This window comes from Salvia miltiorrhiza, chromosome 6 (genome assembly GCF_028751815.1).
Source record: "Salvia miltiorrhiza cultivar Shanhuang (shh) chromosome 6, IMPLAD_Smil_shh, whole genome shotgun sequence".
NCBI classification, from domain to species: domain Eukaryota; kingdom Viridiplantae; phylum Streptophyta; class Magnoliopsida; order Lamiales; family Lamiaceae; genus Salvia; species Salvia miltiorrhiza.
Window position 1 is genome coordinate 39,337,503 of NC_080392.1, and position 13,518 is coordinate 39,351,020.

Consider the following 13,518-nt stretch of genomic DNA (forward strand, 5'->3'; position numbering starts at 1 on the left):
TATATATATATATATATATATATATATATATATATATATATTGGTGATTGACATTATTAAATGGGGAAAAGGAAAACGTTTTATGTTTATAGAATTATTCTTTATTTATAATAGATAAATAAAAGAATAATATAAAATGGAATTTCCTACATCCTCAAAGGTACATGAAGTATGTTGATAAAGGAAGAACGATTGTATATGAGTTAGATATAGTCGTTTAAGGAAATATGGGTAGTTAGAGAAATGAGTGAATAGTGATTCACTGCATTTGTTGTTATCTTTTCTATTATTCACTCGAACACATGTTTTCGTGTTATTAAAGGTTCAAATAAACAAAAGCGCCTGAGTAACCTATCGCGCTAAGGAAAGAGAATCATTGTCTTAAGTAGCAAAACACTGCAATCAGGTGGGCATTACTTTTACTATACGTATATAGAGATCCCCTGCGTGTCGTAGGCCTCTTATACGAATGAATGCATGAGATGATTTAACTGTTAATTTCAGTTTCATATATCTATCAAACGAATTTAATGTTACATTTAAACAAGATATTTCATTACAAAATCATTGAACTGAAAATTATTTCAATTGTTGTCTTGCCATAAATGTTTAAATTTTAGTATGATATCTATCTGCTTTGGCTTTGCCAATGATGCAATCGAATTCGGGTCCTGAGCAGTTGATAGCTATCCTGCCAGGACTAGTGTACACCAGTGACCGTGAGTCATCTAGCGGGTTGGCCGGTCAAGTGACCGTGAGAGGTGGCCACCTCTCCGGCACACAGTTCCAGATATGATAGATTACAAGAGAACTTAGTCTGCAGACGAACTTTAAGAATCACAAATGAACTTAGTAAGCTTGGGCCTTTTTAGCGAAAAACTCCCTTGCTGTACTGTTTATGATGGCATGACAATTTACAGTTTTGAAGCATGTATTTTTATACCTAGGCATACGTGCCCACTGAGTGCTTTTGTACTCAGCCCTGCATATGTTTTCTAAATGTGCAGGTTGAGCTGATGTGATGATGGTGCTGCAATGAGCGGAGTCTCCAGGGTTGTTAATAAATAGTTAACCTGTCTAGAATATGTCTTCATACATATGTCTAGCTACTTTCCGCTGCAAGATGTTGTTGATGTTATAGTATGTTATGTCATACTTTGAGTCTTAAGAGAATGGTTTCATATGATGTATAACTTGATTAATGATATTAATTAAGTTTTATGCTGTCTTTCATAGACTATTTTCAATTGAGTATTCATGAATAAAAATGACGAGTTTTATTAAGATGAGTAAGTTTTACGGCTATAAATGACGCCCCTTTTCTTCCCCTTCTTCTTTAACCCCATCCCTAGTCGTAGATCACTCGGCTTAACTATCCTTAGTTAGGGCGGGCTGTGACAATTTTGCCATTAATTGAAAAAACACAAAATCTGACATTTTTCACTTTTTATGACTATTTTGCCCTTAATTAAGACAGGGCAGATTCGGATTTGCGCGCGGGTTAGGCATGCCGTATATGCCAAAAAAATGGGTCATTACTATAAAAGATTGGGCCAACCCAATCTGATCCAAGATCGGGCCTAGTCTGAATACATATACCACGGAGGGTATAGCCCCCAAATTTAAAATATAATTAGAATATTAATAAATTTATAATTTTAAGAGTTAATTATCTATAAATACACTAATTATTTCCAAAATTTGGGTTTTAATCATATTTATTTTTTTTGGCCAAAAAATACATAAATTTTTAATTTTTTGAAATTTGATCCGACTCTAAATATTCACTGATTAATATTTTAATATGTTTGGAGTTCGATGGATAATTCAAATGTACTATGGGAAACATTTTGATGAAAATTTTCTAATGATACCCATATTCTTTTATCACCGAAAGTGATAAAAAAAACAAAAAAAATAGAGTTTTATAACATCAACTTTTATGTCATTATTTTTATATCACTTTTGGTGATCAAAATTCAACAATATAAGTATAATTGGAAAGATAACAGCAATAGCCATTCAACGGCACCTTCTAATTCTAAATGCGGTTCGGTGTTAGATTTGATTTTATTTTCAAATTATTCGCTGCGATTCGAGTATTCGATTCATTTTCTATAATTACTCTATATAAAAAAAAATTGAATATTCGATTCGTTTTACAAGCTATTCGATTCGATCGAAATTGCAAAGAAAAAAATATTAAAATTTCATATTTGATTCGTTTACTAAAATATTAAGGGAAAAAATATATAAAATAAGTATTAAAATTTCATATTCGATTCGTTTACTAATCGAATCGAATTGAATATTTATAATCGAATACGAATCGAATAATTTCAAATATGAATGTCAAAATATCGAATTGAACAAAAATATTCGATTCGTTTACAACCCTACTCACACTACGCTTTACAGGATTTCTTAAAATCTGTGTCGTCCCATACTATGTAGTATGTTTTTATAGAACGGGTGAGTAGTATTTAGTTAGAAATTGAAAAATTAGATATAGTTTATGTAGTTATATGCAATTAGCTCTAATTTAAACCCAATAATCTCAATTTAAAGTTACACTCATAACATAATAATTCATCTTTATAGTCCCAAAACTTTGAAGAAGGAAAAAGTAAGAGCCAACAACAACAATATTTTGATGATGCCCCATGGATTTTAGTAGTATCATGTTTTGTCCCATAGTCCGATAAGCTCCATTCAGCCCAACTATGTAGTATGTACTACCCATATAATATGGTATAAAATTCAATGTCACGGCTATCTAGTTATTATCCTTCTTATGCGTATGTATTTATTATGGTGCAAGTGCACCGATCGCCTAGTATGAATTAACGATAATTAAACACACACAAGTTCGGCAATCAAGCAAGAATGTGTTTTCCAAATCCCCATTCAAGTTATAAGTGTAACACAAATCCACTAATTCATTTGTGACAAATCCACCTAATTAAATACACATCACACCAAAATCATACAAGAAACCAACCAACCAGCTTAAATTCCAATCTTCCAAATCCACACCCACCAAAATTCTTTATCCACAAATATTATACTATTTGATTTCGAATCAAGAAGAGGAGCGGGAGCGGGAGAGATCAAGATCATCGTTGAAACCCAACAATTCCTCCCAATTCACATCCTCATCTTCATCGATTTTCTCTCTCAGCACCTCCAAAATCCTCCTGCAATTCTCCCTCGCCTGATCGCTCCTCCCCCTTTTCTCCACCCTCTCCACCACCGCCTCCGCCCCGCCCTCCTTCGCTAGCCCCTTGAACCTCAACCCGCCGTAGCTCAGCCCGTACAACGCCGCCACGCAGCTCTCTTCGCTCGATTCAAACTCCTCCGACCTCAACAGCCTCAAAAAACACTCCACCGCGCCGCCGTCCAGCATCGCCGCCCTCCCCTCCACGCTCCCCGCCAAGTTGCACAATACCAGCATGACCCGACCCAACATATGCCCCGACTTCACCATCCCCAGCAGAATCTGCACCGCCCCGAGCTTGATCATCTTCACCCGGTTGCTCTGCACCAGCGACAGATGGTACAGCGCCAGCGCCGAGTCGTGCCGAGTCCGCTCCGAGTCGGACCGCAGCGCGTGGAGAAGCGGCGGCAGCGCCCCCAGAACCCCGATCGCCGTCTTGTTCTGCTCGTCCAGGGATAAGCTGAAGAGCGCGCCGGCTGCGTGGTCCTGCGCCTCGCCGTGTCCACCCCTCAGGACGTCGATCAGCGGCGGCACGATCCCCGACCGCACGATCTTCACCTTGTTCCGCTTCTCCAGCGACAGGTTCACCAGCGCCGCCGCGGCGTTCACCTGCAGGTTCGAGTATCTGGAGGTGATGAGCGATTTCAGAGCGGTTAGCATCCGCGGCGTGCAGAGGCAGGCGCGGGTGTCCTCTCTGGTTCGCGACAGTTTCCGGAGGGATGCCAGCGCCTCCTCCTGCTCGTAGATTTGAGCGCTTTTCAGCTTCTTGTACAATTCTTCCTCTTCCAATAGAATCGAATTCGACGTGATGTCGATTTCGCTGGATGAGGAGGAAGACGAGTAGCACGAAGGGCGAGTCGAGTTGATTAGGGGGAGAGGAGTCCGCGACCGCGACTCCTCCGAGCTGGCGGCGGAGACTACGCTCGGCGATCGAGTTAAATCGGGCGGCGGCGGCGGCGAGGGCATCAATTGACGGACGATTTTCTCGGCGGAGAAGAAGTCGAGGGGGGTCGGGGGGTCGAGGTGGTGGCGGCGGCACCAATTGAGGATGGTGGAGCGGAGGGCGAGGTTGGGGATGACGGCGGAGAAATCGGCGGCGGCGGCGCCGTGGAGAGAGGGGTGGAAGGAGAGGGAGACGCAGGCGTGGACGCAGCTGCGCTCGAATGTGTGGCCGGAGGAGACGATGACGGGATCCGCCATGATCGAGCCGGAGAGTGGGCAGAGGAACTCGACTGGAATGTGCTTCTTGAGCGGCGAGGAATTCAACGGCGATTTGTGAAAGGAGATCTTCCACCGCTGCTTGCCGCTCCCCATTGATGAAGTGGAGATTTTAGAGGGAAAATTGAGGTGGAATGAAGGATTGATTAGTGAGAGAAACGAAGGAAAATTGAGGTGCCATTTTCGCTAGCTCTGAGGTTTTAGCAACTTCTGGGATGTTGATTTCGCTTTTTAAGGAGATAGTTATTTTTTGTTTCATTTTTAATATTTTGTGCCATAAATTCTTCTAGGAAAAGGGAGAAATAGTGGAAAGGGTGGCTCTTGGTTTGTTTGACCAATCATGAGTCTTTATTTGCAAGATTTTCAAGGGGAAATTTTCACACTATGGCATTATCTTATACTATTACCAATTCGAATTTTTTTTATTAAATTCTAAATTTATGCCGGTATGTTTGGTAATAAAGTAAATGAAATAAAAAAATATTTTATATAAAGAAATTGATTAATTTAATTGAAATGATTTAAAGAAAAAATTATTGATCAAGTTAGTTGAGATGAATAGAGTGCTTCTTACTTCCTCATTCTCATAAAAACATGCATATTTTATCATTTTGAACAGTCTCACAAAAATATAGTAGTACAATTTTTGTTTTTAACACTATCCACTATCATTCCTTTATTTTATATAATTTTTTATACTTATTCACAAAAAGAATATCATTACCTACCATAATATACTCTCATATAACATAACACTTTATAAAGTGAGATTCGTTTTCCACTCACAATGCACTCTTATACTCCCTCCGTCCCCCATATATATGCATGGTTGATCAAGACACGAGTTTAAAAAAATATTATTTGGAGTATTGATATGAAAAAAGAGTCTCACATTGATGGTATTGTTAAAGATTGTGGGTAAATAGTGTAAGTTACAAAGATAAAATTATGAAAATTATGTGTGGAGTAATGTCCAAAAATAGAATATGCATAAATTTGAGGGACATACCAAAAAAGAAAAATACGCATAAATATGGGAGAGGACGGATGGAGTATAACATTTCTTAAAATTTGTGTCACTCACTTCGCTGCATATTTTTAAGAGACGGGGGAGTATTATATCCGTAAATGAATGATCTGTGTTAATATTAAGGATTTAAAATTTATATTTATATAAAAAAAATATCTTATCATTTGGCAATCTTAAATCCTTAAAATTATTACTCCGAATATATCATTCATTTATGTGTACATGGTTATTCAGTTGGAAAAGATTATAAATGATTGGATCTTATAATATTCTATTCGATTGAATAAATATTATACTCCCTCCGTATGCCAAAAGTATGACACAATTATTATATTGGACGTCGGTAAAGATTATACCACTTTCCTTTTAAGGCAATGGTCCCACCATCCACTTTTATATTTTATCCTTACAAACACTTTTTATTTACAAAAAATCCACATCAAATTCAATCTCAACCACACATTTCATAAAGTGGTGGGATCCTTTCTCCACTACATCAACATCATCACCAATTTTATTAAATCTTATGCCCAGCCAAAGTGCCATACTTTTGGCGGACGGAGGGAGTACTTAATTTCGAGACAATGCTACGTAGAATTAATCATGACTTATAAATCTTGGCCTACTTGTGTACAAAAATAATCTCGGAATAATTTAATCTCGAGCAATTGAATCAGCTCACAATAGATAATGTTACACAAATTAACGATGAAGAATCTTAAATAGTACTCCCTTCATCTTCCAAATATTTATCCTTTTGTCATTTTAATATGTCCTCCAAATTCTTACTCTTTTTATTTTTAATAAAATTAATCCACATAATTTCATAATAAAAATGAGATCTTTATTTACTCACAATACAATCAACCATTATATTAAAATTAGTGTCATCCCAAATGACTAAAGATTTGGGATTTGGGGGATGGAGGGAGTTAACTACTCCCTTCGCCTTATCAGTAAAAATTAATATATTAGAAAATGAACAAGTTCATATTTTTTTATTTAAACTGCTTCTATGAAATGGAAAAAAATAAAACAGTAGTTTGATTTTAAAATAAAACGCTTACTAGGAGATAAATATTATTTTAAAATAGAATACTTATTAAAGGCCGAAGGAAGTATTGTTTTCTTGAGATAAAATCGATATAAGAAAAGAATGTTAGCGTCAAGTGGATTCAAACACATGATTTCAGATGTGTTAATAATATATAAAAATGTTTACATTGTTAAGTTTGTAAATTCACACATTCTATCACTAAATTAAAAGAGTGTTTTAACAAATTTAACTCGAGTCGTTATCATGCTCTTTATCGTTATAAATATTAGTACATAAATCAAGAGCTACCAACTAATAATACCAACAAATTAACAAGGTAGTAGGTTTTTTATTGTAATGATTTTCTAGTGTTTTGACTTTAGCATAGAATTTTGAAAATTGAGGTGCAATGGAATGAAGATTATGTATATTTTAAGAGCCATATGGGGCCAAAAGGTTCAATAATTTGCATGAAAACATGAAAAAGTGTGCTGCATTTTCTATTATATATATTTTTATTATATTGCCTTTCAACTTAATTGCTAAGATACTAGTAGTTTCCATTAAATTAAAAAAAAAAAGTTACTAATTTCCACAACTTTTTGTAAGTCTTCATCTATCTCAATCGTGTTGTTCTAGGCTGGACATCACTACCTTCCTAAGTCTCCTTTGCTTTTCCCATATATATTTATTTATCTATCACTGTTTTATTGGCTACAAAGTGCTCTCTCTCTCTCTCTCTAAGTGAGTTTCATCTCATACTCAATAGGTTGGCAATATATTTACTTTGTATTAGTTGATATGATAGAGATTTTTTTTTTTATCCTTTTCCTTTTCGTTGTTTATTAGGATTAGGGAAAGCATATAAATTATTGCAAAAGTTGGAAGCATGGTGGAAACTATAAGGGTTAATTAGTCAAAATGTAGTTAGTTGGTCTAGCTGGATTTGATTGATTATAATATTTTCTAGGTATTTCGCAAAGGTGCCCATGTGTCATCCTTGAAATAAAAGAATATATTATAATTAAATACATACAACAACAATATTTTATAATTTGTTACTCCCTCTATTCCCCTAAATATTCCATTAATATATGACTCACTTCTTTTCGACACGAAGATTGAAGAGAATTTGTAAATTGGATAAGAATGATGGGGTCACATTTTTTTAAAAGTTAAGTATTGCATTTTATGAGAATGAGTTATCTTTAATAGGACGATTCAAAATGAAAATCGAGCCACTTTTAATGGGACAGAAAGCGTATATTTTATCGATATATACCATACATATAATACAAAATTATTATACAAAGCCAGTTTTGTCCATTTGTTTAGTCCAACTCCTTGTCCCAATAGTAAAAGTAGTTTGTTGTGGTAGTAATAAGTTCTTTGCAACTTTTGATCTAAAAAGAAAAAGTTCATTGCAACTTACACAAACGATCATCTATGCAAAAACATAATGTTTTCAATTAATGATATAATGGTGTCACATAAGCTGTTATTTTAAGTTTATCATTTTTTATTAGGATAACGAGTTGAAATCTACAATAATAGCTAATCATTGCCAATTTGCAGTAGTTTAAAAGATTGCATAAGAAAATTGCAAATTATACTAGATAATTAAGTCTTGTCTCATCCACTTAGAGTGTATTTCGTTCAGCTTAAAAGCTCTTTAAAATAGCTTATAATTAAGTTGCTTAGAAGTTTATAAGTTATGAAAATAAGCTTTTCAAAAAATAAGTTTCTTAATCCCATTTTTTTGTTTTTATAATCTTATATACAATAATCATTATACAAATATTATTAAACTATAATTTGTTATTTTTATCATATATACCCTTTCAAGTTTATCCTTCTTCGATTTTATCTCCCCCGCAAAAAATTATCTCTCTAACTCATAAACTTAATTATCCAACTTATAAGCTTTTGAGAAACTACATCTTATAAATTATTATAAGCTCTTTATAGAATAAGCTAACCGAACACCTGTAATTAATCTAGAAAGCCTTAATAAAATTCGAAGCTACAAGCCTTGATTACTATGTCAACCCTAACGAAACAAGTATCAACACTTTTTTAAAATAACATTAAGACTTATAAAATTAGACTTGGGTGACCGAAATTGCTTGGAAAAATGAAGAATACTTGAAGAACAATGGAAGAACACTGACTCACTGATGAAATTTGCTCTGTGTATTACAGATAGCGTAATCTTTACAAATGAGATGAACTAGCTATTTATAAGAGAGATGCGAGAAGGGTAAAACATTAAAACAAGCATCTCTTGTACGCTACATGTCCTTCATCGCGTTCCTTTCGACATTAGCATTAACAATAACTAACTAGCAGCTTTTGTTGGGCGCTTTGTCCGATATTTACACGCTGCTGACTCTTCATACTTCATCTCTGACTTGATTTATTGACAAATGTTGGTTTCTCTTGCCGACTCCAATTCGCTTTTGTCCTACTTTGATCGGCGCTGGCTTTAATTCCTTTTATTGACAGCGCGCTCGTCATTTTTATCAATTCCTCAAACCGGTTTTGTTTCAATTATCACCATCCTTTTTCATTGTGAATTTCGTACACAATTGCTATTGCTATTTGTGTTCACCATACGTTCTGTTATTTCATCAATGACTATGCCGGCTCTGCAAATAATATATTTTATTTTCGGTACGTAATAAATGCATTTCTTTTGATCGTTATTCCATTAAATAAGTAATTAGCGCTTATGTAGTATTTACTTATCGTCAAACCCCAATAACAAGGTTTACAATTAAAAGTTACAAAATTTAGAGTATTATTTTATAGACAGTTAGACACGATGTATCATTTTTGAAATCTCAATTGAATGAATTGTTTTCTCCAAAATTATATACTACTAGATTTTGTGCATTGACAAAAGAAACTCGAAAACAGAATATTATATAAAATTAATTTTGGAGATCCGGATGTACCATGAATTATGATATCCAATAATTCATGGTGCAAATGAAAATTAGCATTAACAATTATGTAAATGAAAATTTTGATGTGTGGGGGTGGGCCATTATCGACAAAAAAGTTCAAAACATAATAGGGATTTATGCTTTTGAAACTTTTTAATAAAAGTAATATTCTCCTTCTTTACAAATTGGCACTCCGCTTTTTCGCTTTGATGTTGATAAATTAAATATATTTTTAATTAACACCAATTATTTGGGGTCACATAGTTGTGTTTGTCAATGAGAAATGGATGCAGGAATGGCCGGACACAGTCGGAAGGGGGCTTCAGAGATCAGTGTCGGATCATTGTCCGATCTTCCTGACTACAAAAACCAAGAACTGGGGACCCAAACCTTTTAGGTTCCTCAATTCTTGGCTCTCCCACCCAGATTTTTGCGCGTTGGTAAGGAAATCTTGGGATGAAGCTAAGATTGAAGGATGGAGCTGCTTTGTGTTCAAAGAGAAATTGAAATTGGTGAAGAGTGCGTTGAAAGAGTGGAATCTGAGGATTTATGGCAACATTGACCACGGATTGACAGATCTTAAGGATGAACTTCAGGAGCTGGACATTTTTGATGACACCTTTGGTCTTGAGGAGAGTGAGACAATCAGGAGAAATGAATTACGAGCAAAGATTTTCCTTAAATCCAAAGAAAAATGTAGTCTTCTCCAACAAAAGGCGAAAGTCAAATGGGTCAAGGAGGGCGATCTGAATACTAGTTTTTATCACAAAGCAATTGTTGGGAGAAGAAAGAAGAATGAAATTGCAGGGCTTGATGTTGGGGGCTGCTGGATCGAGGATCCAAAGACCATTAAGGAGAAAGTCAAAACGTTCTTCGAGAATCACTTCAAGAAGACGCCGCGCGTCCTTCCTATGATACCGGGAGATTTCACTGCTCGGAGAGTTTCTGCAGCGAATAATGCGGAGCTGATCAAAACTTTTTCAGAATCAGAAATTAAAGAGGCCATTTGGAGCTGTGACGGTGACAAGAGCCCGGGACCGGATGGCTTTAACCTCAAGTTCTGGAAAGCGTCATGGGAGATTATCAAGAAAGATTTTTTAAAGGTAATGACTGAATTTCACTCCAATGGCAAAATCCCTCGGGGATGTAACTCTTCATACATCGTTCTCATTCCTAAAAAAGAAGGAGCTTGCTCACTTGAGGAGTTTAGGCCTATTTCACTTATTTGTAGCCTCTATAAAGTCATTGCGAAGGTTTTGGCGAATAGGATGAAACAGGTCATGGATTCAGTTATTTCGGATAATCAGAGTGCCTTCATTGGCGGCCGTTACATCCTTGATGGGGTCGTGGTTCTAAATGAAGCAATCGCGGAGGCTACTAAGAAGAGAAAAGGGAGGATTATCTTCAAGGTGGATTTCGCGAAAGCATATGACTCCGTCGAGTGGGATTTCTTGGATTTAATGCTTGAAAGAATGGATTTTGAACCATTATGGAGGAAATGGATCCGAGGTTGTATCTCTTCGGCGACGACGAATATTTTGGTGAATGGATCTCCATCTGGTGAGGTGTGTTTAGAAAGAGGATTACGGCAGGGAGATCCGCTTTCCCCATTTCTCTTTCTTATTGCAGCGGAGGGGCTCCACTCTTTGATCACGAGAGCTGTTGAGAAGGAGCTGATTAAGCCGGTAAAGGTAGGAAATGATTGCATTTCAATTCCGCACCTCCAATACGCTGATGACACGGTCTTCTTGATGGAGGATGATGAAAGAAATGCAGTGGCAGTTAAAAGGATTCTCAGAGTGTTCCAGCTACTGTCAGGGCTTGCTGTGAATTTCAAAAAATGTTGTCTCTTTGGAGTTGGGGTCGAGGAGGATAAGATAGAGAGGATGGCGGCTGTTTTGGGTTGTGATGTAGGCTCCTTACCTTTCAATTACCTCGGTATTAAAGTGGGTAGCAAGGGCAAAAAGGTTGCTGATTGGAAATACTTGGTTGAGAAGGTGAGAAAGAAAATCGATTCGTGGAAAAATGGGAAGTTCTCTCTCGCGGGCCGAGTTACCTTGGTGAAGGCTGTGCTTCAATCTATACCGATTTACCAGCTCTCTTTTACCTGTTTACCAAAATCAATTGTGAGTTCCCTAAATGCTTTACTTGGTAATTTTCTGTGGGGAGGGGGTTCTAGTAAAAGTGCGATTGCTTGGGTGAAATGGAAGGTGCTTTGTGCTTCAAAAGATGAAGGAGGCTTGGGGCTTAAAAATATTGAGTGGTTTAATCAGGCACTTGTCGTTAAATGGTTGTGGCGGTACCTTACTGGAAGGGACATGCTTTGGGCTAAAATTGTTAGGTCCATTTATGGTGAGGTTGAGTGGGGAGAGACAGGTCTGGAAAACGCGGGGAAAGGTAGATTTAGAGATGGGTGGTGGCCGAAGATCGTTTCTGCGGCGGGAGGGCCGAGCAATTTTTGGTTTGTTCAAAATTTGAAGCCAAAGGTGGGGGATGGGAAGACATTTAAATTCTGGAGTCAGTGGTGGGTTGGACAAAAGCCGTTGAAGTTTACTTTTCCTAGACTTTTTCAGTTGAGTGCTAATAAAGAAGCTGCAATCTGTGAAGTTGGGGAATGGACTGATACTGGATGGTGTTGGGATTTAAGGTGGAGAAGAGAGTTATTTGAGAGAGAGAGGGAAGGAGTTTCGGAGTTGCTTAGCCTTGTTTCTGGTACTAACCTGTGTGCAGGTAACAAGGACGGATGGACATGGAGTGGCGACATCGGGAGAGGCTTTACAACCAAGTCCGCTTATGAAGCTATTAAAGATCAAGCAAAAGAGACTACGGAGGCGGTGGAGGAAACTGATATGAGTACGAAGGTGTGGAAGATCCCTATTCCAAACAAAGTCAAGCTTACCGCATGGAGAATTTTGAAGAACAGAATTCCGACGTGTGACAATCTCTCGAGAAGAAATGTGATGTTGTGTGAAGTCGAGGTGGGATGTAATGCCTGTTTTCATCGGCAGGAATCCACGAATCACTTGTTGATCCACTGTCCAAAGACCTCAAAGGTATGGGAAGCAATCTTTCAATGGCTCGGAGTTAGCATGGTGCAGCCATATGACGTGTCCTCGCACTTTCAGTTCTTTACTAGTTTGAGTGGCCGGAAAAGAAATAAGAAGCTCTTGATGGCTCTTTGGTGTTGTACTACTTGGCTTATTTGGAAAATGCGTAATGAGAGTAGATTTGAGAACAAAATATGGGAGAGTGCAAACTTGTTTGGAGAAATCAAAGCTAGAGTGTGGAGTTGGGGTAGAATTTTTGGTTTTGTTAATGATGGAGTTGGGATTCATAGGTGGATGTCGAATGAGGAATCACCGATGATTTTGTAATCTTCTTGGTACTACTGGTGCCTTTTCGTTCTATAATATTTACTTTCCTTATCAAAAAAAAAAAAGATCACATTTTCATAAACCACCTTTAAACAGATCTCCAATTCGTGATTACCTATTTTTAATCAATCCCTTGAATTTTACGTCATGTTTCATGCATCATTGCTCGTGATTTTTTTTTTCATTAATGTCGATTGATGTGTCGACAAGATTAGTGATTTTGACATGCATAAACTATTTCTACTTTTTTTTTCGTCTATGTATATAGAAGTATAAATACAAATAAAATCAAAATACTCCATTGTCCCATGAAGCATCACCTAGTTCTTTTCGGCACGGGAATTAAGAAATTGGTATTTTGTGTGTTAAGTGTGGTAGGTGAAAAAGTGAAAAGATGAATAAATGATAAATTTTTTATCATTTTTAAAAACAGGTCAAGCTTCGTGAGACAAACCAAAAGGAAACTGAGTCATGCTTCGTGGGACACGGTCGGAGTATTTATCAATGCTCATAAATCTCTTTTATTTAGAAAGAGGGGGACTATTGCTTTATAGTCCTTCGATGTTTGACTCATTAAAGGGTCCTCCTTGGGACAATTCCACTTTCTATTTTTTTTAATAAAAATCTCAATTCATAGCATATTTTCTATTTTACTTAAATTGAGCTAATATTGCAAAATAATTTGTAAAAAGGTT

At 36.7% G+C, this 13,518-nt stretch overlaps 1 protein-coding gene across 1 annotated transcript; it reads right to left on the reverse strand.

Annotated features, from left to right (window-relative positions):
* Nucleotides 1-2,876: 2,876 nt before the first annotated feature.
* Nucleotides 2,877-4,877, reverse strand: LOC130989397 (U-box domain-containing protein 40). Its single transcript, XM_057913378.1, has one exon. It carries the CDS (start codon nucleotides 4,529-4,531, stop codon nucleotides 3,083-3,085), a length of 1,449 nt encoding a protein of 482 aa, XP_057769361.1. The 5' UTR covers nucleotides 4,532-4,877; the 3' UTR covers nucleotides 2,877-3,082.
* Nucleotides 4,878-13,518: the final 8,641 nt, after the last annotated feature.